This window comes from Plectropomus leopardus, chromosome 20, assembly GCF_026936395.1.
Source record: "Plectropomus leopardus strain MGB_pleo_1.0 chromosome 20, ASM2693639v1, whole genome shotgun sequence".
Lineage (NCBI taxonomy): Eukaryota > Metazoa > Chordata > Actinopteri > Perciformes > Serranidae > Plectropomus > Plectropomus leopardus.
The window spans coordinates 12,823,070-12,850,418 of NC_142195.1; the positions used below are offsets into that span (position 1 = coordinate 12,823,070).

Sequence of the window (27,349 nt, forward strand, 5' to 3'; positions counted from 1 at the left end):
ACACAGGTATAAAAAAAGACATGTGGACACCACCATTTTTTCCTAAATTTTACTCCCACCAATGACCATTAGCACAGGTAGAACCATGACAAAGAACTGCCAGGTATGAGAAGCTAAAAGAAAAGGAAATTGAAGGAGAGGAGCAATACACATACACTAACTTAAGGGTATAGTCAGCGCCGGAAGATTTCAGCTCACACTTGCAGAAAGTATAAATGCTGGATGAGATATTACTCTAAAATGTTTCAAAACGGTCTCACGCCTCCGTGTGTGGCTGATTAATAAGCAGACAAAAAGACTGACAAAGCCTTCTAGTCTTCAAAGATTAACTGAGAGGATCGCAGACACAGTGGTATTATTTTCTTTTCTGACTCTTTTGGATTGGTGTTATTTTAACCAGCCCTGTCAGAGTGGGTGCTAACACAGAGCAGCGACATGCCACACGGAGGGCTTAAAATCCATTATCAGAGTCAGTCCCTCAAGGCTGTCTGCCGCTCTTAAGACAGTTGAAATGCATTTGCAATGAATTAAATTTCAGCCAGAGCCACTGCAGTGCTGAAGTTTTGGAGACATTGCTTATTCCATTTTTTTGTGCCTGTGTTTCCTTTCTTGTTGCTGCTGAGGCGGAGAGGATGACAGGTGGTTTATTCTTGTGCTCGCTCACCTCGGTTTATAACAACAGCTGCTGTGAGCGCAGGTTAGCGATTTCAAACAGGTAATGTTTTTGTACCGGCGCCTCCCTTTTTCATCACTTGGCTCATCGAACACCAGTTGGTCATATTTAACATTACAGGAACAATGCGCTGGGTAAAAACTGTATGTTTTTTTTGCTGTTAGTATACAGCCTGCTGTTTCCATGATCACACTTACTTTTGCTCTGTGTGAAGTAGAAATGTTTCTGTGCCAATGGTTCTGACTAAAAAAGTAGCTTAAAGAAGGAAGACAATTGATACGGGAGGTCTCTGTGAGATTCTGATATTATAAGGCACAATATAAAAGCACAGACAAACACAACTCAAACATACATTTTACATACAAAATGGACAAATTTATATTAAAGCAGTAGCAAGTGGCAGTAAATATGTCAAATTATAATGTTTGTTGTTTTTTTTAATATTTTATTCATAAGGAGCATTTTAATGCTATATTAAAAACAAAAGTTCTGTGACTTGACATCATTTCATGCTTCAGCATGATCAGAGAGAACAGGTAATGATGAGCTCAAGTAGAGCTTTTTGTGGGCTAGATACATTTAGAAAATGCCCAATACAGTTCATTTCTGTTGCAGAAGAATATGCCAGATAACTCCTGCACAGATTCAATTTCCAGACATTATGGGGACATGATGTGTATCTCTACTAATCCAGAATAAGGCCTCTTAAAGAGACAGTTCCCCCCGAAATCAAAAATGGGCCATATTGTTATTCTCTTACAGGTGTGAATGAGGCTTGGATGGGAAAAAAATCAGTGAGCCCACTACAATAAACTAGACTACACCGCAAGAAAGCATTGGTGTGATGTTTTGATGACGTGTTATGCGTGCAACCTACCCTGGGAGATCTAAAAAATAGCAGTTAGCGGCTAACTCAAAGAAGAACAGCAGCGAAAAAATGTCCACAAATTGGGAAAACAAGGAGGTCTGGGAGCTCTTTTCCCACCGAGCAGAGGACATCGGCTACAATATAACAGAGATGGCAAATGATTGTTGTTGCCACGTTATACCATGCTATTGTTTATAAAGCACTGCAGATGCACATGTTATATGTCACATTAGAGTCCAACACTGTCGTGTTACATGTCATATTTGTCATGCCTCTTGATTCTGCAATACTGGTATGCTGTCTTTGCAAAGTAGACATGACAAAGGCACGTTGTAAAGGCCCAATAGTGTAATTTCTGTGTAAAAGGGGCTAATGTTTACACCTTGTCACAAGCAATGACTAGATGAACATTTCACTTGGCTAGATGATACAGTTGGAGGGTGTAGTTCAGTAAAAATTACAAGGTTCATAAATGAAACCGCTCACACCAAGGTGTGGTTATTGTCTTGAGTAGCTGGGTTATGATTTCTGGAAAGATACATTGCTGTTGAGTTTTTCAGACATATTTTCTTTTGGCACTTTGAGCACCACTAGCTGAGTGTCATCTAGTTCCATTATCTTCAAGAAAAGGCAGACATCTCTATGGCAATTACAACAACAACAACAACAACAACAACAACAAAATAATAATTATACTGATTAATAGCACTACATGTAAGAGGAAAAGTATGTATTTTTTGATTTTTGGATGAACTGTCCCTTTAAATTTCCCTACCTGGCAAAACTACTTTCTGTTGCTCCAGAAGAGAAAAACATGACAATAATTTAGCCTGCCAGAGTTAGTGAACTACAGTAAATCTTCCTTCCATGAATCACTCTTGATCACAAAGATGCTTAAAGTTGTTTTTAATTATGTTACAACAGCAGAAAAGAGTAGGAAACTTCACTGGGCAGATGCGGATTGTGTGAACAGAAACAATCTAGCATTTACCCAGTGGTGTGGAATGAGTGGTCAGATTCTTGTTGAACCTGTGGTCAATGTACTGTGTCATCTGCTGTGTTTGTGTGAGAAAGGGGTATTACCGATGCACTCTGTGAACTCTCCCGGGGCTGCTTGGTGAAGTTCAAAACTCTGTAAACATGGCTTTCCCTGGTAGCTTGCCATTTTTTAAGTTTAACTTTGACAACAGCAGCATACTGTGTTTTCTGTGCTTTTAGGAAATGGTGGAATGTTTGTCTTTATGGCACATTATTGTATCCTGCTACAGTATCTGTCTTCCTAATGGACGTACTCAGAGGCTGAGCAGATGGTAGGATATTAGTGGCATATCTTTCATCAGATGATGTCCCTTTTGGGACATCTCTGGTAAAGTTGTTTGGATGCGGGTTGGCAGAGATGTATTTTTTAACTTCAACCATCATCCAAAAGTTTAATTTTGGCCCGTCAAACTGCGACAGTTTATAACAGTTTAGAGAAGACAGATACTGTTGTCTCCAGTCTCATTTTAAGGCGCTTGTATAGGATCCCAGTATGCAAGAGTTTATTAAAATGTGTGGCACACTCCAAAAGTCAAGAATTAAATGATGAGTTGTCAGTGTGGAGCCAGATTTCCGCTTGGTTGCCTCTGGTTTGCATAAAGAGTCAGCAGGGAGGAAAAATGGCAACTCCACCCAAACAAAAGTTGCATATAAACCCTCATCCCCTAAGCCCTCTACCCACAATCCCCTGTATCTCCCCACAGCCCTGTGTTCCTGACAACTGAGCATCATGACTCCCCCCTGCTCTGCTGAGCAGCGCAGTTTGCCTCATTACCATTGAATTTTGACGCTTTGTGGTTTAAAGCAAATTGTAATAATTATTTCATCTTTTCACTGTGACACTGTTGGTTAAATGCCGGATCAAGTGTGTCATTTAGTGTACCACAGAGATAAGCAGTACACTGCAGCAAGCAAGGGTGGGAGTTGAGGTCTGTGTACAGTGGAATACAGTTCAGTTAAACCCGTTTCCCACTGGAAAAAGAAACCCACTGATAATGACTAACATCTGACTTTTGTCTTTACTTGGAAAGGTTACAATCGGTATTCATTCCTGGTACAAATGATTCTGCAGTAATCACGGGTATAATTTAGCACAAGCTCCAATCAGCAGTGATGAAAATATGAAACCCTTGTGGACATGCTAATTCCCACCTCTTTTCAGGCGCAATGCAATGTTGTGCTGCCACAAATTCCATCTGCCTCCACCCATGTGGCACTGAACATCATTTCAAAGAGGTTAGCAGCAAGTCTCTATGCTGCCTCCTGCTGTCCGGCGCATTTGTGATGTCAAACGTGACACATTAGTAAAAACACAAGAAAAGCATACTCATCTAAGACCCTGGTCTACTGGCAATGGCAAAGGAGTCTATTGCCTATTATTTTTTGCAGTACTTCGAATGGCCACTTGAGGCTGGCTCCAGAGTCAAGTCAATACCCAGAGACACAAATGTTTAAATGCCCTACTTTTATACATAAATGAACATGTTTACTGCTAGATACAAAAAACACTTTTGGTCTCTGTAGCTAATTTTAACATTCATGATAACTGTACAGGGAGTGAATTATTTTTTTTATAACTCTTTTTTAAGGTCAAAAGTTACCCATATGTAAGGGTGGACTGCTTAAATTACAGGTTGTCTGCAAAGCATTGCGACAGTTTTCAAATCAGATCCACCCCTCGCTCTTCCACAGACCATCTTGTCCAAATATGGTCATTTATGGCCCCAAAAAACCAAGATGGGGACGTCCAAAATGCCAAAATTTTGAGCCCTTTTCCAAGCAGTGCTCCAACATCATTCCAAATTTATTGGCACCTTTAAAAGAGACACAAAATAAGTGAAAATGAGCTATCATTACATTTTCGCTGGTCTCCATAGTGCTTTCTAGTGTTTACTAACAATGTTTTCAGGGTTATTCATGATTATTCATGATTCAAATGTCTTTTTTAAGAGACATACAAGCTTCAAAGTTTGGGAATGGAGTATTCGCTGACGTATTTTATGTTGTTAGCTTGTGTTTTTTTAGAAAACTTATTTCAGGCATCTGACTAAAAACCCATTCAAAAAACTCTTTGAGATGACGAAACTGGGAGTGCTGAAATGCTAATTAATTTCCGGGTTTGGGACTCATTAGTGGGTTTCTCTGTTTACAAGTATTTGCAGCAAAATAGTAAAACTAAATATTATCTGGTCTAATGTGAACATTCACTGATTATCCAATACAGCATAGGGAAACTATAATATAAGCAACATCAGTGAACAAAGTACATAGTACAAAGGGACACTAACTTATATTCGGTCCAATATTTTATGTTTTATCTGACAAGATAAGGGTTTTGAATTGGAATCAATTTCATTCAATTCAACCTGGCTCAGTTCCAAATCCGAGCAAACGTTAAATTGATTAAGAATGAGTCTTAAATCAAACTGGCTTTATCCTTTAATAACAGGTTAGATATCCAGAGAAAGATTAGTATTTTAATTTCCTCCTGCTTCTAATAATCCAGCAGACGCAGGTGGAAACGTTTTTTACATCTTTACAGATAATATCTGTTTTTCTTTGTGACATGACTGAGATATCAAGAAGAGCAGAAAATAGTTATTGCCTGCCTGCTCCAGTAAATTGTTGTGTATTGCTGCTGTTTTTGTAATAACCGTTGATGAAATCTGCAAGGAGGTGCATTTTTGTATCTGTCTACGTCTATATCTGTGTGCATTTTTGCTTCAGAGGACATTTCATAAAATCCATATATCCATATTTCCACACTTCAATAACATTCAGGATTCCCACAGTCATGGAAAAACATGGGAAAGTCATGGAATTTCATTTTCCAGGCCTGGAAAAGTCATGGGATTTCACAATTTCATTTTTCAGACCTGGAATTAGTAAAAAAATCATTGAAGATTTTAGAAAAGTCATGGATAACCTTCCACATAATGCCTAACATAACAGCAAATTTATTTTAAAATTAGCTGTTGATAAAGCGTAGTTCAAATATTCGTCTACTTGGCAGCACAACAGATTGTTTCAGCACAGACACTGCGATGTGCAGTTGTTGCATTTAAGGACATGCAATGTCAAATAAGGCAAATTAACTAAAACATTTTTTTACTGCTGGATACAAAAGGAAACTTACACAGTTCTCATTTTCAATGACTTAAACCGGCCAAGCTTTCTACTTGAAGACAGGTTACGTGTATATGTGATTAAGTGTCGCGCAATTTGTTATAGGAAGTGAGATCCCCGCATGTGAGTGTATAGAAAAGTACCATAACCAGGCTTGTGGGGGCTGCAGACACAGTTAAGCACGTTTGTCTGAAATGAAAATGTATAGTGCATAATGTATATTATGAAAATGTGTAGGAACCCTGAACATTTGACAACACAACTAAAACAAGTGTTTCTTAGTCCCTACATTTGCTTTTCTGGCTTAATAAACAAACATAACTTGTCATTAACAGACCACAGCTCTGTTATCTTCATCATCAAAGGAAGAAAATACAAGCTGGTCTTAAAATGCCTTTGGTGATCAAGCTGAGTCTAGTGGAGTCACAGGATGAAGCTGTCCTTCACTCTTATAGTCATCTGTTGTGTTGTCACCACTAAAGAGAGAGCGAGGACAAATAGGGACATCATGGTCTTTAAATACAGTCAGTCCCTGTAGTGTACAATAGACTCATCCTGATAAACTGAGCACAAAGGTGCAGATTTTCACTGTGCAGATGTGAAGATGAGTGCCTAAGATTAAATCATCCTGTTGGAGAGTGAAGCCAGTGTGAAAAAGAACAAGACAGTCGGTTTTTATGTTTATGCATTCAGACATACTGTATGTTTGCATATGCAAACCATTCAAAAAATAAGCACATCAAAATAAAAAAATTAAAAAAAAACAAGCTAAATCTGTTTTAAGTCTATTTTTCGCCTTTGGGCAACACCATTCCCAATTGCTAAGAGATAACTCTGTGTTCTCTCCTTGAAGATTAAGTATGAAGTATGAATTCACAGAAATATAAGGAACAAACAGCTGGGTTGAGACTTCTCATGTCTCACTGGGGAACTGCATTGCACCCTTGCAAGTTTTTTTTTCTTTTTTTTTTTTTTTTTTGCTTTTGCAGCAATAAAACTGTTGTGGCTAATTTAACCCATTTGAGCAGCAGTGGAGCTGCAGGGCATGCATCTCTGCCACCTCCAAACCAGATTAAGCTGTCAAATATGCTTTTAGAGTATTTGATTTTTTTCCCTCCACTACCCGTCAGTATGATTTAGAGCTGTATTGTTTCAAAGACTTTGTTTTGGGGTGAAAGATTGGGCACACATCTTCTTCAATTGTTTCCTTATGATCCAGATTTTGATCGCTGAGATTTACTCTAGTCTCTCCCCAGCCATGCTGAGTAGTTAATTCCAAAGGTTGCAAAGGGAATATATACATAAGTCCTTGATCATTGATTGTTCACACTTCTCTCACTATGTCTTCTCTCTCTAATGTGTGATGGCCACTAAGTACGAACATCTGGCATCTTAATTTTGACAAGATCATTAAGAGACAGAGTTCTCAATAGATTACACTCAGTTCCTGATTAAAGCTGAGGGCAGTAATGTGTAATTAGGAAAATGAATAGCATTCATTTAGAATGTGTGGACTTTAAATTGTAGTAGTGAAATATTAGCAGTATATAATATGTAAGAAGCTATATGCGCTGTAACATTTCTTGCATACTTTTTCTTTCTTTGATGTTTTCAAATCTGTTTACCATGTATTTTTAACCCCATATACTGGAGTGAAATGCCACCGCACTGGTACTTAATGGTGTCATAGAATTCTTCTCTATAATTACTGTCCAGAGGATACGCACATGACCCCTTGGTGCTGCTGTCAAATGCCTACGCTCGGGGATAAAGCAGACATACAGGTGTAAAAGAGAGAAGAGATAATGGGTAAACATCCAATCCATCACATTTAATGTAATAGTAGAAAAGATTACGTTCGATTCGACTTGCAAATGTAACCACAGCCATGCATCCACACTTGTATCTAATGCATCTTTTTTGCTTCTTCTTACAAACAGAGGTGTCCTCAGAAACATTTCATAGGGGTGGCTAAAAGAGCCACTACAAATCTTAGGGTGGTTCACCAAAACCAAAAGTCATAAATTAATTCTGGGAGTTTTTATGCTTTTTTTTTTTTTTAGTATTTAGGCTAGTTTAAAACTTTTTCAATTTACTTAACTGACTTAAGGAATAATGTATTGATATACTTTGGTTTCTTAATTCAGAGTTAATGTTGCTAATTATCTGACGTGCACAGACTGAGAGTTAACATTTTTAGTTCCACAACAATCTTGTTGTAGTTTGTATCTTTTAAGGTGGGTCACTGTTCCTTAAATAGGCTGGTTGTTCTTATCCTTAAAAAGACAAATGTAGAGCTTTAATTCAAGTTTTTGACACTGATTGTCATGAACAAAACATTCACTGGGAACAAGCCTTCCCGAGTTTAGGGGAGACTCATGGATACTGATAGTACACATTTTAATTCAGATATCTTATGGTGAGAGTTCAAGAGACCTTTCAAAAGGTCACAAGGTCAAAATGGCCATGCCAGTTGTTTCCTCTCAAGAATTTAGCCAAATTTTGAGCCTCATTTAGCCCCCTCCCTGACAAGCTATGTTGTAAGATACCTACCAATGGATGCCTTAGATCGTCTCGCTCAGAGTTTTGATCAGACCTAAAAAATCAGGACTGGCCCTACAGGAACCCACAAATAGTCTTCAAGCCCAACCTACAGCAGCAGTTTTAGGCCCGAGCCTGATTAACCTGATTATCTAATGTAAAAAAAAGATATAATATATTGAATTGAAGTGAATTAATTTCATTTGTTAGAGAGAATACAGTTAAACATAGTTCCAATACAGAGTATGAGACTGATATATTTTAGAGTGTACGGTTATTTTTAATTTTTCAACTCTTGTCCCTAGTTGTGCTTTTACATTTAGATCTTTGGTGTTATTTTATATTACATATTTTTTTAGATTAAAAAAAAATCATTACAAGCTAATGGCTGACATCCCACCACAATTTCTCCTTTGCCATTTCAACAATCTGTTGTCTCATGCACAACAGGTTCAGCAGAGTGGGCTGCGCCCCTCCATGCGGCACACAGATGACGATCACAGCTCTTCAGGGTCATGTTACGTATGTCTCTCCCACTGCTGAGGCAGAAGCAAAGTCTCAGAGGGTCTGTTTGGACCCAATCAGACTTGGGTGGGAAATCAGAGCTCTAGTCTAGATTAACAAGATACCACTTCCTTCACACGTCCTTAAAAAAATGAAAAGCAGCCCCTTAAAAGACAGCACAGTCAGCCTCACATCTTTTTTTTTTTTGCAAAGGGGCGCAAGTTAGATATTGAATATATGCAATAAGAAGTCATTACTCACTTGCATGTTTTGAATGTATTTTTTAATTAGTTTTCAGCTGCCAAGCTGGTAATTATAGGAACAACGTCTCAGTCAATAAAGCTGTTACTGTGTTGTCGAAAATACTGTGCAGACCCCCTGGCCTGTTCTCATTGTGCTGCCATTATAGAATCACTACAGAAGGCCCGAATGAAAGAATTTATCCAAAATGCAAATCCTCCCTCCTCTCCAGCCCTTGTGTCTTTGGAGAGTTGTCCAGCCAGATGGAGCTTGTGGCCAGCGCTAATGGCTAACCTTAAGTCCCTTTCATTCAACCGTATAGTGATGCATGACAATTCTGAATTACAGGCAGCTATTCCCACAGCTCCGCCTCGGTGTGATGAATGGCTCCAGTCTCATTCTGGTGAAGTAGGTAGCATTACATTCACGAGATACAGTAAAGGGATCTGAGACTGAGGAGCTTTCCCATTCAATGTTGAACATATGGCTCTTTGTAAGAGCACACGTGTGAACAATGCACGCTTATTGCACATATTTCCTTTGTTAGTGTTTGGAAGCGGTTCTCCTAAGAGATCAAAAATGCTATCACTCAATTTGTTTTGCAAAAAGTCTACGGCCCGGAGAGAGATGATATAACCTTTTTTTTTTTTTTTTCCAGCATTCATTTGTAGCCTTTGTGTGAAAACTGCCTCCATTCATGAGATATCGATCTTATAAGATAACGCAATCTTGCATATATGAAAAGGCTAATTATGAGAAAGAAATCTCATAATTAGAATAAAATAACCCCTTGATTATTGTTCATGATGTCACCGGTGGTTGCGGATTGTAAATTGCAGTTTTAATCATCAAATAGCTCCATTTTAACATTTCCATGACCTGTCAGCTCTCCTTTGACTGAGCCAACAAATGAGTCACCATATATCTATTCCATAATCGCTTTGGGACAATTGTTTGGGTACAAAATACAGAGAAAAACATCTTTGAGATGAAAATTAAATGTGACAACGCCTGTAAATTAAAGCATGACATGAGTGTGAGGTTCTTCCAAATGTCACAACACATAATCCTCCCCTACCTGTTACTCACTGTCTGCATTAAAATCTTACGCTTGATGTTTTTCGCAAAAGCCTTGATAACTGGAGAGCAGCTGCTGCTCCGAGGGCCCTCAAGGCTTTGGAGGTTTTACATTTAGCAGTGGTGTGCTTTCCAATTTGATATTTTATTGCTGATGAGATGTTAGGGGAAAAAAGTGGGGAAATGTAAGAAAGCACAAACATTTCAATCACCCAGTAACAGATTTTATCAAGTCCAGACCTATTCTCTTTTTTCTCTGTACATGGCTTTGTCACTGTATTTTTAATACTACAAAATTGTGTTTTTCTTCATTTTACTCCCGTTGCTTCAAAGGTGTCAAATAAAGAAGCTAGCTGTTTATTAGAACTGACATTCAGGCAAACATCCCTATTTTTCCTGGCCTTGTCTCAGTAATATGTCTCATGCTTTTCCTCACATTGTTAGGCTCTGTCTCTGGCCGCTCTTTGTGTTTCAGTTTGCCTCGTCTAATTTCAGATTCAATTTCCCTCCTAATTTCCCCGTCCTGCATTACATAACCATTATTAAAACCTGCCAAATGAGGCCTTTAATTGCCTTCATGACCCGTCTTTTATTACAAATGAAAATCTTGTTGACTGCAAGATCCATTAGTTTGGTTCTCTTGTCAGAAGAGCATTTCAACACTGTCTAGTCTGGACAGTCAAAACAATGCCAAAGGGTCAGAAAAACATTTTTCACCCAGATTTGACTTTCTTTGTCCAGATGAAACCAAATAGCAGCATTGTCATAAGTATGCCTGGAGATTCTTTGAAGGAACAGTATGTAGGATTTAGTGGCATCAACCTATGAGGATTGCAGATTGCAACCAAATGAAATTATCCTATGTGGCAGCGTAAACTCGCAGTTAAAATTCCTACAGTGTTCATTGTTCAAGAGGTTTTTTTTTTTTACTGGGAGCCAAATTATCAAATTATTAAACCCGTTAAAAATACTGAATAAAGCAGTTTCGCATTACAAATCAGTGTGTTTCTTACACTGTTTGGGAGAGTTCAAGGGACCCCTGTAAAATGGCCATCTTTCCTTGCCAAAATTTAGCCTAAATTTTGAGCGCTACTTGATCGGCACCACAGTACATCACTGTAGCTTTAAATTCAGCCTTGTACAGCCCGTTTAACACCGAAATATCAACCTGTATGTAATTCTTTTTTTTTTTTTGTATGTACCTTAATGGTATTGTGATTGACGTGTTAATGCTGACAGCCCTACACAATCCACCAAAAGCAAAAGGCACATTATCAATAAACAGAATACATACAGTTTTGTTTCTGAACTGGCAACAACATACTGTAAACACACCCGACCTGTGAGTTCCCCTCTTGATGCAAATCAAGTGAACAGAGCTGGCACCTCCGGATATGAGTCTCTGTCTACAGTAGGTTCAGTCAGGTTTCCAATGGTGAGACAGGCTCCCCTGCAACCTGTATATCTGAAGGCATCTGACTACTGAGAGCAGGGGAAACATTTATTCCACAGCTCTTTTAACACTGAAAAAAAACCATCTTTTTGTGATTACTAATTTTTATCACTCAGAAAATAATAAGTTTAACCTTGAGCAAAAAAATCATACTTTGGACTAACTTTAAAAAAAAATGCTCTAATTTGTTACAGCTAAATTGATTAGTTTTTCCTCAAATAATATATATGATTTGATTTGGTTGAAGATGATGAAATTTGAATTTAATATCAAGCACAATATTTCTTTGAACAGGGACACACATTTGCATTCAAATAAAGTAAAAAGTTAATTGAATATAAAGACCATACACCATATTTTTACCCTCTTACAACTTATTTTATCTGCTTGAAAAAACCTAATATTTACGGTTATCAAATTTAAGTGTACTTGTAATTTAATCTCAAGCAAAATATTTCTTAGGCTAAAGACAGTAATTTACATATACATAAAGTAAAAAGTTAATTTATTCTAAAGATTATACACCATTTGTCACAATCAATTTTTTTTCAGTTAGGAAAAACCTAATATTTACTATTACATCCAATCATAATTTTCCTTTGCGTTAAAGTAATTAAAGTACTCTAATTTTGTTAGAGGTTATGTTATTGTTTTTTCTCATCTTAAATTTTTGATTTCGTACATTCTTTACTATATTTTAATTATGCCTAAATTAATGTAATATCTTAGTCACAAGCCAAAATTTCCTTCATTTTGGCCAATTTAATAACTTTTTTTGCTTTTTTAGACCATGAATAAACACTAAATTGCAATAATGTGAAAATATTTTTTACCTTACATTTTTTAACCCTCAATGTAGTTAGCTTAAATAAAGACAGAAATGTTCTCTTGAACAGACTGTATTGTTTATTATGCATTTTAAAACATGCATCTCCTTTTCTGTTTTGTACTAACAAAAAGCACCTAAAACATAGATAAAAAACAGCAATTTGTAAAGCTAGCCAGTATATGTTTTGCACATCATGACTTAAGGAGAAAAAAAACTAGGTCTAAATGAAGTTCATTATGTTTTCTTTATGTTTATCAGACTGTATGCAACCTAGATCTCAATAAGTAAAGGTGTGTGTACATATCCCCTTTAAAACCTGAGTACACATTTTCCATAAAGAGGTGTAACAATAGAGTTTCTAACAGTGTTGAAACTTGGCTATTTTTTTTTTAACAAAATGACAAACGTGTTTGAATCTCACATCTTGAACCAAATGCAAGATCAATGAAACACAAACCATAATCAAGTAAAAACAGAGCTCATTTCCAATCTATGAATAATGTCTTTTATGACAAACATTATCATTACTACTGAATTGCTGGTCGATGTGATTTTAGGATTATTGACATTTTCAATGTACCTATTAGTGCCATGATATTCAAACAACTAAAAGAATTCTTTTACCAGAAAAAATAAGATATAAGGCTAGTTTTAAACTACAGTCTGTTTCTGTCTCTTATCTACATTTAACAATGACTTATTCCATTTTTCTGGAATGTATTTTGATACAAGCTATAGAACAGAACAAAAAACATTTTGTATCCAAATGTCTTTTTTTTGATTAATCCAATATTTACAGCTTGACACTCAGACTGTCCACTCTGCGTGTCATTTTCTTTGGTTCTATTTCCATGAAAACTTTCTGCAGTGCATCAAAGGTGTATTTGTGCTGACCTGGATAGCTCAGGTTTAGTGTTTAGATCATGCCAAACCACATGGCACATGCATGAGTGATTGGCAGCAACTCAATGAGGACTTGCAAACCTTCAATGACAATCCCAATGTCAGACGGTTCTGCAGAAGATCCTCCTCCTCCTTGATGACGAACCCGGCTATGGTACACCTCTCAAGCTCTGTTTCCGCTTCATCCTTTTGAACAATCTGATAAAAAACAAGACATTTATAGGAAAGTTACTCTAAAGAAATCAGTGTCTGTTCCCAATATTCATTTATTTATTTATTTAATTTTATTTTTTAAGATTTTTTAGTTTTAATGATGGAAAAATGTTAAGACTTGCAAAGTCCAGCACAAAATTAGCAGTGGCTCCTTCAAATATTTTTCTTATAGCAAAAATGTGTCTATTTGCAAGTCAAGCATTGCATTATTAAAAGTTATACTCCAAAAAGTTATAACATCTGCTGTGACAAAAAACAAAAGTATACATACTTTGATTAAGAGACTAAATCTAAAAAAAAAAAGTCTTCACATTTTCATTAATTTTAGAATTTGACCACAAGCAATAGCACACAATGCAATATTTGAATATAATGTCCATTTTATGTCCAGGCTTCCACTGCTCCATCTGCACTGCTACTCTGGAGTGAATATTTCAGACTGTAATTGAAACATATCAGTGTGTTCCAAAAATATATATACCCACAATATACAGTGTTTTACAAAGCATAAAATATAAACCATCAAAGAGAGATTTGTCATTGTGTTAGATTAAAAAACCCTAACAGTATTTAATAATGGCCTCTGGTGGACACAGAACTCCACAATAATAGTAGGCATAGCTAAATCAGTTTGGGCATTTTTATAGGAACTGTAACTCTGTATATGATCTCTAAAGTCAGATTAATGAATGTTGTCTTGTGTAAAGCTGCTCAGCGCAAAGCTACTCAACAGATACTCCTTGATAAGTTTGGTCCACCTCTTCCCCAATAAACATAACAAGGCTCTTCAGCAGACATTCTCCTTTTAGATTCACTTCAGGTCTCTAAGTGAGAGCACAAACGCAAACATAATGCAAAATTGTGCTGTTCAGTTTTTCAACTTTACTGAAAATTCAGACAAACAATGCATAAAATAGGCACTTGGATTTACAGTAATTGTGAGCAAACCTATTAAAAGGCCTGTCAAACTCAAAAGACAAACATAAACAGTGTTTCCCACAGACTGGCAATGTACGTATGCCGGGCTGGAAGTGGGGTGGTTAGAGTGAGACTGCTAATCTATCTATCACTATAATATCTGCCGTTTTTGCGGGTCCATGAATGCAGCACAGCAGGCGGACTTCTTTTTATCTCCTTTGCAGCTGAATGTCATTCATGGGCAGGATAATTGATCTGTTGATAAGTTCGCAGCTGATTAGACCGATGGATGAGAGGAGATATTTGCAGATTTTTGTAAGTGAAAAAGAGTTTTAGGCCCCGCAGAATGAACGGTTTAGTTTCACGTCTAATGCGCCTGATGTTCTGCTTGTCTCTGCCTCTCCTGCGCCATAAATAACCCAACAGTTTATGTATTTTAATACCGTTAAACTATGGCGAGACAAATTAGACTACGGTGGCCGGCAATATCTTGGTTATTAATGTGAAACACTGACAGAACATCATCCACTGTGTAATCTCAAATATAATGACAAAATGAAGATTACTGCCTCCATCTGCAATATCAGCATTCATGTGCTATACGGCACATTTAAACGTACTTAGCAAGTGCATACCTGATCAAGTCCTTTCAGTATATTCCGGGTCTTCTCTCGTACCACTCCTCCATTGTTTCTTATTATCTCGATCAGCCTGCTGTGGTGTTTCTCTAAGGAAGCCGGGAGTTTTGGCTGAAGGGGAACAGTGGTAATTCTTATGAATTCTGTGTTGACCTGTCTTGAAAATAACAGAGTACATGCAAATGTTATATGGCCTTACATTAATAATATGCTGTGTGTGAGATCTTATTTTTTTTTTTTTTAGCATCAAGAGCCAAAACATGCATTCTGGTTTGGTTTCACTTAATTTTTTAGCAGATCTGTTTTGTTTTGGGGATAACATGATTTACTTTAAAGACCACAACTGACCTTTTACCATAGATTTAAGAGGTTGGATATACATCATTCATTGTGAACAATGCAGGCCATCTCTCTTTCAACACTTCCACTCCCAACTCCTTTTCCACAATTTCCTGTCTGCGCAGTGAATAAGTCTTGTCCATTTTGTCCTTTATCACTGTAAGATTGTTTTGCTTCTTCACTTCACTTCACTCCAGCTGGAATGTTTGGTATGCGGTTGGTCTCTCCTAGGTCTCTTCGCCTTTTTGGCAAGCAATGCATCCTCTGGAGATTTGGACTTCAGTGAATCTGCAAGTAATTCAGAACACCCGAGTCCCTTTAGCTGCGTTCGGTAGTTGCCAGTTTTTGTCTTCAATCGCTGCTTCCACCCGTAGCAACCACTGTACGAACCAGGTTCAGACAGGCATGGGTGCTTCTTGATTAGTGTTTCATCACCATCACTACAGTCAGCATCTGTTGGATAGGCTTTATACTTGAATATCTCTCTAGCTAGCTTGTCCAGAATATCTGACTTTGCTTTTGAGGTCAGTGTCAACCTTGTCATGTTTGACCTATATACTGCGTTTCCCTTCTCTAAATGCAGTTTGATGTTTTAGGAGAATTTTGGCGCTGGAAAGTCTCTTGGCCAAGTTTTTGTAGAGACCGAGCTGGAAGCTAAGAACAGGAGCTCTATGTCATCTGATTTAGAAGATAATAGTTCATCAGAGACAGTGGGATTAACTCCTTGGCTGCAATCGTCAGCTATTGGGATGACCTTGACAGTTGCCAAGTCCTCGAGTTTCGCAGTAGAGGTCAAGTTCACCATTGCATCTCCACAGTCTCTGTCTTGGTACTGTGGTCTGAAATTCCCATTCAACCCGCACACTTCCCTGACTTCATCCATAAGCTGGCCCATTGTCTCTGGAAATCCACCACGCAGAATTAGCTTCCTGGTGTCATCAGGATTCAGAATGACTCACAACTCTGCTGGCCTTTTCACTGCCATGTCAGCCCATCCAAAAGGATCTACTAAAGACAGGAATAAGTACAGCAATGTCAGTTTGAGAACAAAATTGGCCATAACATCTAATTCATATCCACAACTTCACTGATTATCAATTCTCCCGTTTTACAATTACGATGAAAGAAGAAGAAATATTACACTAATATATATATAGTGTATAGTTTGTTTAACTAAATAAACAAGGCTGCTTAAGGTTTCATTATGATGTGCTCAAGGTTGGCTCAGCAAAATGACAATTATGCAAAAGTAAATAAAATGTCATCATGAAGTGTTGAAATGTAACATCAAGAAAAGTAAAATTTAGGTTTTGGTAAGAAACTTGAATAATACACTTGTTTGGTGAGAAATTTGTTTTCACAGCAATATAAAATGGATAGTAGAGATGGAACTAAAACCTGTTTAACATCCTATCATGACTTCTACTCATATTTTACTACATGAGTAAAAGTAAATATTGAAATAAAAAATTAGAATTTAATAAAATATCACCTTGCCTTTCCACCATATAATAGAAAAACATTAATAGTGGTATCGATAAGGACTTGGATTGTTAAGGAGTCTTGATAATGGTATCAATATCAATGAAAAATTAACAAATCCCATCCATAAACATGTGCGATTAAAGGTTAAGGGAATTTTCTAAGAAAAAAAGGGTGAATTATCTGACAATCAAATAGACACAAATGAAACAAAAGCAAGTTCAAAAAATTTAAAATTTCTCCGACATTTCCAACCCCACATCTGAACATATACAACCTTATGCATGTACGTACCCCTTCAGAGAGATGAGATGCCGTCCACAAACATTGTAGTGAGCCAGAGGGTAGGGATCTGTCAGTTCATGCACCCCCACAAGCTTTATCACAGGATCATTCCAGTCCTGTAGTTGAGGCTATTGTAGGATACATTTTTTGCAAGGTTCACAGAGTCCATATGTGGGTGTTTCTGTTTCTCTGCCAGTGTAAAGTCCTCGTTGAGACCCCGGTGACCTCCAAAGATGGCTTGGAAAATCTGCACACGTGCACATTATAAGCAGCCTGACACTGGCGTCTTTGAGTTAATGAATACAGTACATTTTTGAAACAGTTTGTATGATGGGTTACTCTGTTGAAGAAGCTGTGTTTTGCTTAAAATCTTATAGTCCATTGTACAACAAGGGGGCCAAACTGGTGAATCAACCAGGGATAATGCTCCAAGTAATGATGTTTTGGCCGAATTCTTTCATGGGGAAAAACCTCTTGGAATACTGTCCTGAAATCAACACAAAAAGACAAAGAACAATCATCTTACCCTTACAATTTACAAAATCAAATATGGTATATTTGCATTTATTTTATAGAAACAGTTGTTTGTTGTCAGTTAGGCTGCTGCAGCCTGTAATATCTACTTTATTTGATTAGTTCATAGAAAATTTAAACTTACTTAACCTAGAGGTATCATTATTCGTTGTACATTTTCTGACTTAAACACTATCTTGCAAACCTGCACATAATCTGATAAAAAAAACTAATAAAATTGAATTAAGGTAATAATCGTACACTGTATGAGACAAAAAACATACTTTTTTTGATGATGATAACTACAGTTATTTTGAGGATATCTAATACTGCATGAAATTATCAACCATTTTATTATTAACATTTTATTGTCTTGTAAAATGAACTTAAATTACATTGGGTGGGTAACTTATTGATCTTTGTTTTGATTTGTGGTTATTTGTGTTTGCAATTCTTGAAATATAACTAGAACAAAGGTAAATAATGTGATTGAAACTGAAATTCATTTTTGCCATGTAATGTCCACTATATTACAAATTTAACTGCAACAACAATCTAACAATCCCATTCAAACATACATGAAAATACTGATCACAGCTGTACAGTTTGACTTACCAAATTAAGCAATATGACCAAGACTTTTGACCTCTTCAGGAGACAAAAGTAAACCTGTAAACACAACAAGAAAAGTTAAGATTTCACATTGTTTTTTTGTTTTTTTTGGGGGTATTATTAATCATTGTCAGTACAGACTTACAAGGCCTTACACGTGCAGGTGGTATTGTACCATACTGCATTATACTAAAATCATAAATCATATTTTATTGAGATTAAAATTTTTAAAATTATTTTAATATTAGTTCACAATATTTATATTACAAAATAATGTTACAGGGGCCAAGTCACCACATAAATTGAGATGTTCCTCTTGCAAAATAGTTACTCTCTGTCAGGGGTGTGAATCTTTCAGTATCTCAAGATTCGATTCGATTTTGATTCTTGAGGTCACAATTCGATTCTCGATTCAAAATGATTTCCAATTCAAAATCGATTTGCGATTCAAAATATAGGAGGTATAATTTCAGGATCTACTCCAGTCTGTTTTGCCAGTGGCATATTATGTTATGAAAGCAAAGTGTGTTTTTTTTTGTTTTTTGTTGTAGAAAACCTTTCTCCCAGGTGTTGAAAATCGGGAAGTGAAAAAATAAACATTGTAATTATTATAGTTAAAAAAAAGGGCATACTTTTCCAAAAAAAAAGTCCCATTGTTTTTTTGCAGTTGTTTGTGTATCCCATTATCTGTGCCATTTTGCAAAGCAGCTCCTCTCTGTGATGCTGCAGAGGGCCACATCACACTCCTGACACTTCAGAGAGGGCCCTGATTCTCCTGCCTGCTCTGTCTGCAGTGAACACAGAGTTTACATCCATGTGAAGCCCTGCTGCTTATTAGACTGTCTCCTGATTTACCCTTGTCTCATTATTATTATTATTATTATTATTATTATTATTATTATTATAGGGGCTACCGGAGTTTATTCTAATGCATGTGGCGCTACCGATAACACAGAGCCATAGATACAGTAGGATTAGGCCAATCACAGTGCAGTTTGCATCACATGACGTAGGCATTATGTAAGCGGATACAAAGCGTCGGCTCATTTTCCGATTGGTGAACAAGACCAAAACAAACTTCTGACCTCGCTCCAAAGGAACTATGGTAAACCAATATGGCGTTTAGCATCGATGCTAATGTATTTTTATCATCGAAATATGGATAAAATATGGACGGAAGACACCCAATATCGGATATATATTATTATGTAATTATCGAACAAGGTCCCGTAAAAACAGCTGAATTCCCAGGCTGGATACTGAGGCTCCTAAAAGAGCTACAGTGCATCTGCGTCATCTCTCTGAGCGGCACAGACGGCAGCTCTCACTGGCGACAAAAGTAAGGCGATCCGACAAACGGTCTCAAAATTATTAACACTCCTCTAAATGACTAAAAAAAAGTGTAGAGGGTTAACAAGAAACTGTATTTAGTAAATATAGTCTATAATCGATGTTTAGGATTTTTGAATCGATTTTAAATCGTTAAAAACGAGTTTCTCCCCCACCCCCACCCCTCTCTCTGTGGTCTGCAGGGTACCGCTGTCAGAGTCTGGGGGTAAGATGTATTGTTTTATGACACTTTCAGACATGGTACTCTTTTGTTACTTAAAGAGAAAAAGTGACTGCATACAATCAGACATGAAGCTGTTGTCGGATAAATTAAAATGGGTGCATGTTTGAAATGGCCTTAAACTCGCGGTAAACAACAAGCTGTCACGGCTGTAAGATGAAAGGCACGCACGTCCCCTCTGCCAAATTACGATTTGTTCGTCAAACAACACTACAAGTTGAAATAATATATACACTTACGTTTTTACTGCTAAAGTGTATGTGTGTGTGTGTGTGTGTGTCCGCGCGCGCGCGGCGAAGGGCACCAGCCGCCACCGCCGCCCTCTTGCCCGACCTCGCACCCCTGTGACCGCCCAAAACACACCGCAGGACAGGGCTTCTCCCAGTCAATTCAAGCACTGTGGATAAACCACCCGACAATCACTTACAACCACTATTTTTTCCTCCGATGATAGCAAAATAATGCGACCAGCAATTTTAACTTAGCAAATGTCAAAGGGAGGAAGAAAACAAAGGCAACTAGCCTGGTTGTGCTGTTAGCCAACACGTGCGTGAAACTGCTTACACTAAAGCAGTTGTCCACCCCGCCACGAACAGTAAATGAAAAAATACAATTCTTACCTCGTTTAGAAGAGTTTGTACAACAAGTTTGTGCTCCTGCAGCCAGATAGTGGACAGCAAGCGATCTTCAGTCTGGAGCTGAGCTCATGGCGGACGACCAAACTGGTTAGGGAGTGATCCGATGCTGACGTCATGTGGGTCAGGTGACATGAAAACCTCTTGTTTGAGGTTAAAATATGACTTTAAGTATTGCATTTACTTTCTGTGGGGGGTGTGTTTTGCTTTTAGGTAAACTGAAACCAACGAGTTGAAACCAGAAATCCAAATTTTTAATAAGACCAGTGTCAAAATGTATTTCGACTAAATGACAGCGTTGTTTCACGTTTTTCAGTTTTTTTATGTGGCAGAAATACACCAACACCTACATACAACTTTTCACAATGTGTGATCGTGCCTCACACACCCACAAGCAATCCCACAGAGGCACACACACACACACACACACACACACACACACACACAACATGAGGTTTCACAGATGAGTCAGAGTCGGCCGTCAGTGAACAGTGGTGAACAGTGCTCTGCAAACTGTGAAATAATCTTGGAGACTCTTTATTTTAAAACAACAAAACCGTTACATTGACACTCACGAAGGAGAAATTACAACAGCATTCACATGTCTGAGAAAAAGTGATTTGTTGGTTGTTAAAAACTATGCATTTTCAGCATGTGGCTGATGCCTGAGAGTGTTTATTGATTGTAGGGTCCCAGCCCCAGCAGGGAAACCCATCAAATATTCAAATAGAGGCATTTTTCCATAATGATTATAGACTGTTAATAGTGTCACTTACTGTATGTGCATCCATCTCTACCATTTAAGTGACTGGTAAATAAGTGCTGTTTTGCAGCATCTAATATCTCACACAGTAGGATACAATGCAAAATGAGTTTCACAGCAATGAAACATCTAAATCTCAGATGCTCTTGTAGTACTGGCACAGACTTTTTGCAGTGCACAGAGAACACATTACCACACCCCAATTATTTATGTATTTATTTATTTATATTTAAACAAAGAAGAAAGAGGAAGCAATGTTAAAGATCCACTCTGACAGGAAGTGCAGAGAGAGCTGGCTGCTGCTGGGGATGGACTGGAGTAAAATAAAAGTAGAAGTTGCTCTAATACAGATGCATGGTAGCAATAGAAAGATAAACTTAAAGGTAGAATAAGATTTTGAAATTACATTAGAAAAAAAGCTTTAATATTTTGTAAATAGCCATGATAAAAATAGGTTGCTTTGAATCATGTGTGCTTGTGCTCGAATCTCCCGACAGTCCACTATAGCCAACAGTGATTTAGACTTGCTGAATGGTGTCTTTTTCTTCTGACCTGTAACTCGATGTCGCTTTGTGTGCTTTCTAATGAAAATCTTGGGGAAGCTGCAGTGGGCTGCACTTTATCGGTGGTGGTGACATTAATATTTGTAATAGGGAGATTTATGCCTGAAAAGAAGTGTTTTTTGTTAGTTTCCACTTCTGATGGAGAGCAGCACACAGCTGCATCCTTAAACCTGTCAAATATCGCGACATGGTCAATGCGGTTCACATCTAGGCCTACATATGACGCGCCAAGGTATGCCTGTTACATGCATTGTGTCTTTTTAAAATACACTTCCATTTTCACAGGAAATGCACAGTTTCTGCTCGTAAAAAATGAAAACTCAGTACATTGGTAAAAATAGCTTGTAGTTACATTTATTCCCTTGTGCAACACAAGCACATCTATGCTTACGCTACAAAAGTGCGGTTACATTAAAAAAAAAAAAAAGAAAAAAAATCATGCTTCGGCTCAACATTCATACAAAGGGATCCCGGGTGAAAATCCAGGGTTTGTCGGACCCATCCACTGCCGACTTTCCAGCTCCCTATAATGCATTATTACTGGCTGTGTTTTAAACACGCCATCTGCTGGCCGATCATGCGCCGTCTGGTATAATATGACAGGTGCCATCTGGCTGACCAACGGCCTATCATACCGCCCCCGTCAGCTGCCGTCTGGATGACCACTGGCGTATCATACGCCAAAATTACTGACCAAGCAGCAGTATCTGATGACTTCAGAATGAAAACAGGCTAACTTTCGCTCATTCAGAGAGAGTCCCAAACAGAGCAGAGCAATAATGTAATGCACAGCAGACTAAAAGGGCAGGTAGATTTATTCGTTAAATTATTATGACTTTATTTTCATTAAATCACTTTATTTTTGTAACATTACAACTTTTTTATCTGAAACTATAACGACTTAATTCTCAACCTCTCAGAGGACACAGATATGTGGGATGTGTTTTGAAGGTGCAGAAAGTAAATGAGCAGAAAACCTTGCTGAAACACATCTGAGTAATTAAAATGCCCAGGATTTTGTAAATGAATTAAAATGAAGTAATGTATCATTTACCTAAAAACTGGCCACATGCACATTTCAAAAGCTACCTTCCCCAAACAGAAGACACAAAAGAGGAGGGATGAGTAAATCATGCCCACACGTGCGCTGACTCAGCAGGGATAACATTTAAGAGCTTATGTTCAGGAGAATACTGTGAATATGTGAAAGCAATCCAGAATGCCTGAGAGCTTCACTGCATTATATTCAATTATATTTTTATATTTTGAATTGTCAACTGCTGCCTGAATTTTTTATGCTTTCCTTTACATAAATAAAGACATCTCCACCATAAACCTGCACATAAAAATTCACCAGAAGGCAGGAAATGAAGTGTTTGACGCTCAACCCCCTCTTCCCTTTTGCTTTTAAGACTCCACTGCACCATCGACACTTGAACACATCTTCAAGATTATAATTGTTTCACACTCGGGCCTCTGTAGTTTTGATGGTGGTAAACTGGCACAATCGACGCTAACGCTGCAGAGCAATGTTTTGAAATGCAATGAAACGAATCTCTCATTAGTGCATTGCATTACGGCTATGTTGGAAATGGGAATTCTGATGTAGCTTTGTTATTAATATTTTGCTGACAGTCAGAGATTGTCTAGTAGTGCATCACCACATGTGATTGCCAACTGGCAAACTAATTCTTCCCTTTATTTAGAGATCCTCTGACAGCAGTAAAGTAGCACATATAATATTGCACTGGCACAAAAATGACATAAAAATACCATAAAATCAGAAAATGAGCCTGATGAAGCGCTGAGCTAAACATGCTGGTCTTGTCAGTGATCAGATCCTTGATCATATATTTACTGGTCGAGTGCCGCAAACACCCGTGGTTTATTATTTGTTTTTTTTTTTTGTTTTTTTATGATTGCACATTGATCCAGTAGCTGCCAGCACCCCAGCCCTGCAGTGTAGTATATGCACAAAGCTGATCTCTCTTAACACCTTTAAATCACAGTTGAGTAGAAAGAAGTGTGTTACTTTATGAAAAAACAAAACAAAGAAAAAGTAGTCAGAAAATGTCATGAGGCATAAACAAAGTTCTAAGTGACAAAGAAAGATCATGGTTTACCAAGGGAAGATTTCAAAACATTATAGAAATATAGTATTTCATTAAGTATTTCAACCTACTTAATATTTATTTCCATTAATTCACTCAGTCAAATTCTATCTGTTCATAACAATACAATGAATATTATAATTATATTAGAGTATAAACAGCCTTTGTGCCTGCCTCCAACACATAAGTTGAGCCAGCAGAAAAGTTTGTCAACTGTTTTCTCGATGCAACAATCTTTTGTTCACTTCCGAGATATATAATGCAACCCAAATCACGGTAGGCTATTAAGTTTACAAGTTATTAATGGTAAGTAAAATTACATTTTTAATGGGAGTCCGGCTTTGTTATAGAATGCATCTGCTGTTGTTGCATTCATGCTTAATTAGTATTTCTTATGCTGGGGGAAATATAATTCATTAAAAAAAGCACTTCATAAATTTAATGCTGCATGGTAAAGTAGTTGGCATATTGGATCCAGTGCTCCCCTTCAGATTTTTGTATTGGCTCAGGTAATTTTTTAATTTATTTTTTGTAAAGGCTGATGGGCAGAGAAGCACACTGTCAAGATAGACAGACCAAGCAAATGTTTTGCCCCCCCCCAAAAAAAAAACATGAAAACATGGGCCCTCTATGGCCACTTATATAGGGACATTTTCCTATCACAACTGTGAGAGCATGTGTGTGCTTGTGAAGTGGCAGTGAGGCTGCAGCAGCCGGAGCAGAGAGTATGAAGTTAAACATAGCCGTGAATGTGTGTATAGCAGTTTAGGCTATTTGTCCGTGAATAATTGTGACAACTCCTGTAGACCCAAGACAGGTTTCTTTGTCTTGATTCTCACCTGCTGATTACTGTGAAGAGGGTTAGCCCCAAAGTTAACAAGCAAAGCCTTAAGACCTGGATATACTTTCTGTATTGAACGTCCCTGGACAGAGGTGGACACGCACAGTCACAAGTTTCCAATTATAGTGCATGTGAGGGTCCGTGTCAGCCCCCTGCAGTAAACAGGAGGGCTGGGAGGTGAGATAACCGTGGTCCTACTGCTGACATGAGGTGAAACTGAAACTGAGAAGATACTGCGAGTAGATGTCCAACTTAAAACTAACTTCACCGTAGTGCAGTGGCTGCAGCTGGCTCAACTGCAGTATTTTGGACTGGACTGAAGTGTTGAACAAGAGACTAAGAGCATGTTTCAACATTTCTAAATGTTAGATCAGTATGTTTTTTAATTTGTTAAGTCTGATGAAAAAAATAACCAATTTCGACACAATTTCAAAATTTTAATCTGATTATGGTTTATTGACTTACATTACCTTTTAGCTGAGGTTGTAGACACTCCAAGAAATGACATCACAAAAAGCAAAAATACCAGTGCAGGCACTGGCAAAGGGTTAATTTTGTTAAGCATCATTTTATATACTCAAGACACGGGCGGGGGATGGTTGCTTGATGGGTACCTTTGCATCCAGGACTGCCACCGGCTGGGTATCAATGTTAAACTGAAAGTTGAACTAAAACTGAATGCTAAACTGTAGGTAAAAACCTTACAACCTGTGATTAAAGCTTGTGATATCAGCAACTTAGTGCTGGGTCACAGACCAGATTTTTAATTAACCCGACCTTCACCCCTGACTTCACCAGTCCTGATAAGTCTTAACGGCCTCATTTTAAGTTTCTGAGCAGGAGAGTGAGATATTTCTGCTCCTCAACACCCCTTTGTTAAGAATATGTAACACTGCTCATTTGCTATCTTGTGTAAGTGAATTGTTTCCATCTTCTCTCCACTTTGGAATGGACAATTCCCCACACACTTAATTCCTTTTTATTGCTTTTACACACTCCTTGTTGGCCTGGGGAAGGTGTAGACATCTCACGTCTCCTGTGATAAACATGGAGTCCCCTGCCACTCTTTTCCACCTGTCAGTGTGGAGTCTCACCAGGAGAGTTTTGTGTCTGGCATGAAAAAAACAAACAAACAAACACAGACCTCAAATAGTGAGATGAGCTGTAAGGATGATTCCAGGCTGCCAGTTTGCAGTGTTTCATATCTGTAATCACACAAAAGCTTCCATGTTTCCCGTCTCGTTTCCCGTCTCTCGTTCTCCTCTCTCTGAATTCCTCAACATCCCGCTGCCCACTTCTCCTCTCATCTTACTATATTTGCCTCTTTGTTGCCGTCTCATCCTGATTAAAATGCACAAACTGACCTCTGCGCCTTACTCTCTTCTTCTCTCTCCCTAATTTATGCCTTCCTCCTCAACCTCTCTCCCCATCTCCCTTCCACTGCCTCTCCTCCTCTCTCTGTCTCTCTCTCTCTATTCTTGCAGTGTCCTGAGGGGCTGAGGCCAATGAAGGATGGCTCAGGTTGCTATGACTACTCTAGGGGCATTGACTGCACGGATGGCTTCAATGGAGGCTGTGAACAGCTGTGTCTCCAGCAGCTCGTGCCCCTCGAAGATGACCCCAGTTCCAGCAACGTGCTCATGTTTTGCGGGTGAGAATAACTAACACTAGAAAAAATGAAAGGCGTCTGCGGGCTGGAAATAAAGCTTCCTCGTGAAATAGGCTTCGTGAGTGATATTCCAATCAAGAAATTCTTCCTCAGGCATAAACCCACATGAAGGAAATGAAATATATAAACAGGAAATAACCAGTGTTACTAACACATATCTATTTGTGATGAAAAACATTGGCCCAAGATTACACAGAAAAAAAGTATTAGTATAATTAAGCATCCTATTGATGTTTTATAATATCAGTTAGTCTACGATTGACAATTTTGACAGTGTTATCTAACCAACTCTGAGGACAAAATGTATGCAGTTTAAGTACTATAAATATATGTAGTATCAGAGTGTTTATTTATTTAAAATAATCCCCATTAGCTAATGCCAATAGAGTGCCCCAGAAATGACCTTTTTCTGCTAACGCAGAAGTTAGCACTGCCTTTGTTCCCTTGTCAAAAGCACATGGGATTTTGGCATTGGATTTTGGATTATAGCAGAAGAAAAGCTCTTTGGCAAACAAACATTTATGATATTTACACTTTTTTATTCAGCGAGATAATCTTCACAAATAAACACCACTTTTATGATTTGTGAGCATTTAATGCAAATGCCAGAAGTAAAAAGCTAACATTAGGCTATAAACGAATGACTCTATGGTCGCACAGGATAACATCGGCACCACAACAAGGTTCTAAAGCTGTAAGCGACAGACACAAGTTGTACACAGGTTTGTGCGTGATGTACATCCGATTAATCACAAAAGACTCTGTGCACATCACTTCTGTGTTATCGTATTTTCATCACATATGCCCCTTGACTTATCCTACATTATGTGGTCAAAGAAGTTCACTTTAGCATCCATACTGATCCACATTCTCATTTATCAATGAGTCTCTTGATCAGTCTGTAAATTAGCCTAAAGAGCCATCACTAGGGAGCAAGAACGAGTT

At 37.9% G+C, this 27,349-nt stretch overlaps 1 protein-coding gene and 1 long non-coding RNA gene across 3 annotated transcripts in view; one reads left to right on the forward strand and one right to left on the reverse strand.

The window, feature by feature from the left end:
• The window catches only part of astn2 (astrotactin 2), a 360,618-nt gene that overhangs the window by 221,208 nt on the left and 112,061 nt on the right, over positions 1-27,349 (forward strand). The window contains exon 12 of the mRNA XM_042509044.2: positions 26,220-26,386. Coding sequence (XP_042364978.1) covers positions 26,220-26,386 — 167 coding nt within the window. The remainder of the gene's footprint in view (positions 1-26,219; positions 26,387-27,349) is intronic.
• On the reverse strand, positions 12,458-20,577 carry LOC148186189 (uncharacterized). 2 transcript variants are annotated; one of them, XR_015775152.1, is made up of 6 exons: positions 20,443-20,577; positions 18,256-18,309; positions 17,137-17,614; positions 15,370-16,368; positions 15,019-15,132; positions 12,458-13,450 (listed from the first exon to the last, which is right to left on the reverse strand). It is a non-coding gene; the product is annotated as an uncharacterized LOC148186189 (long non-coding RNA). The 2 variants fall into 2 exon arrangements; XR_015775151.1 differs by having other exon boundaries at positions 15,019-15,178.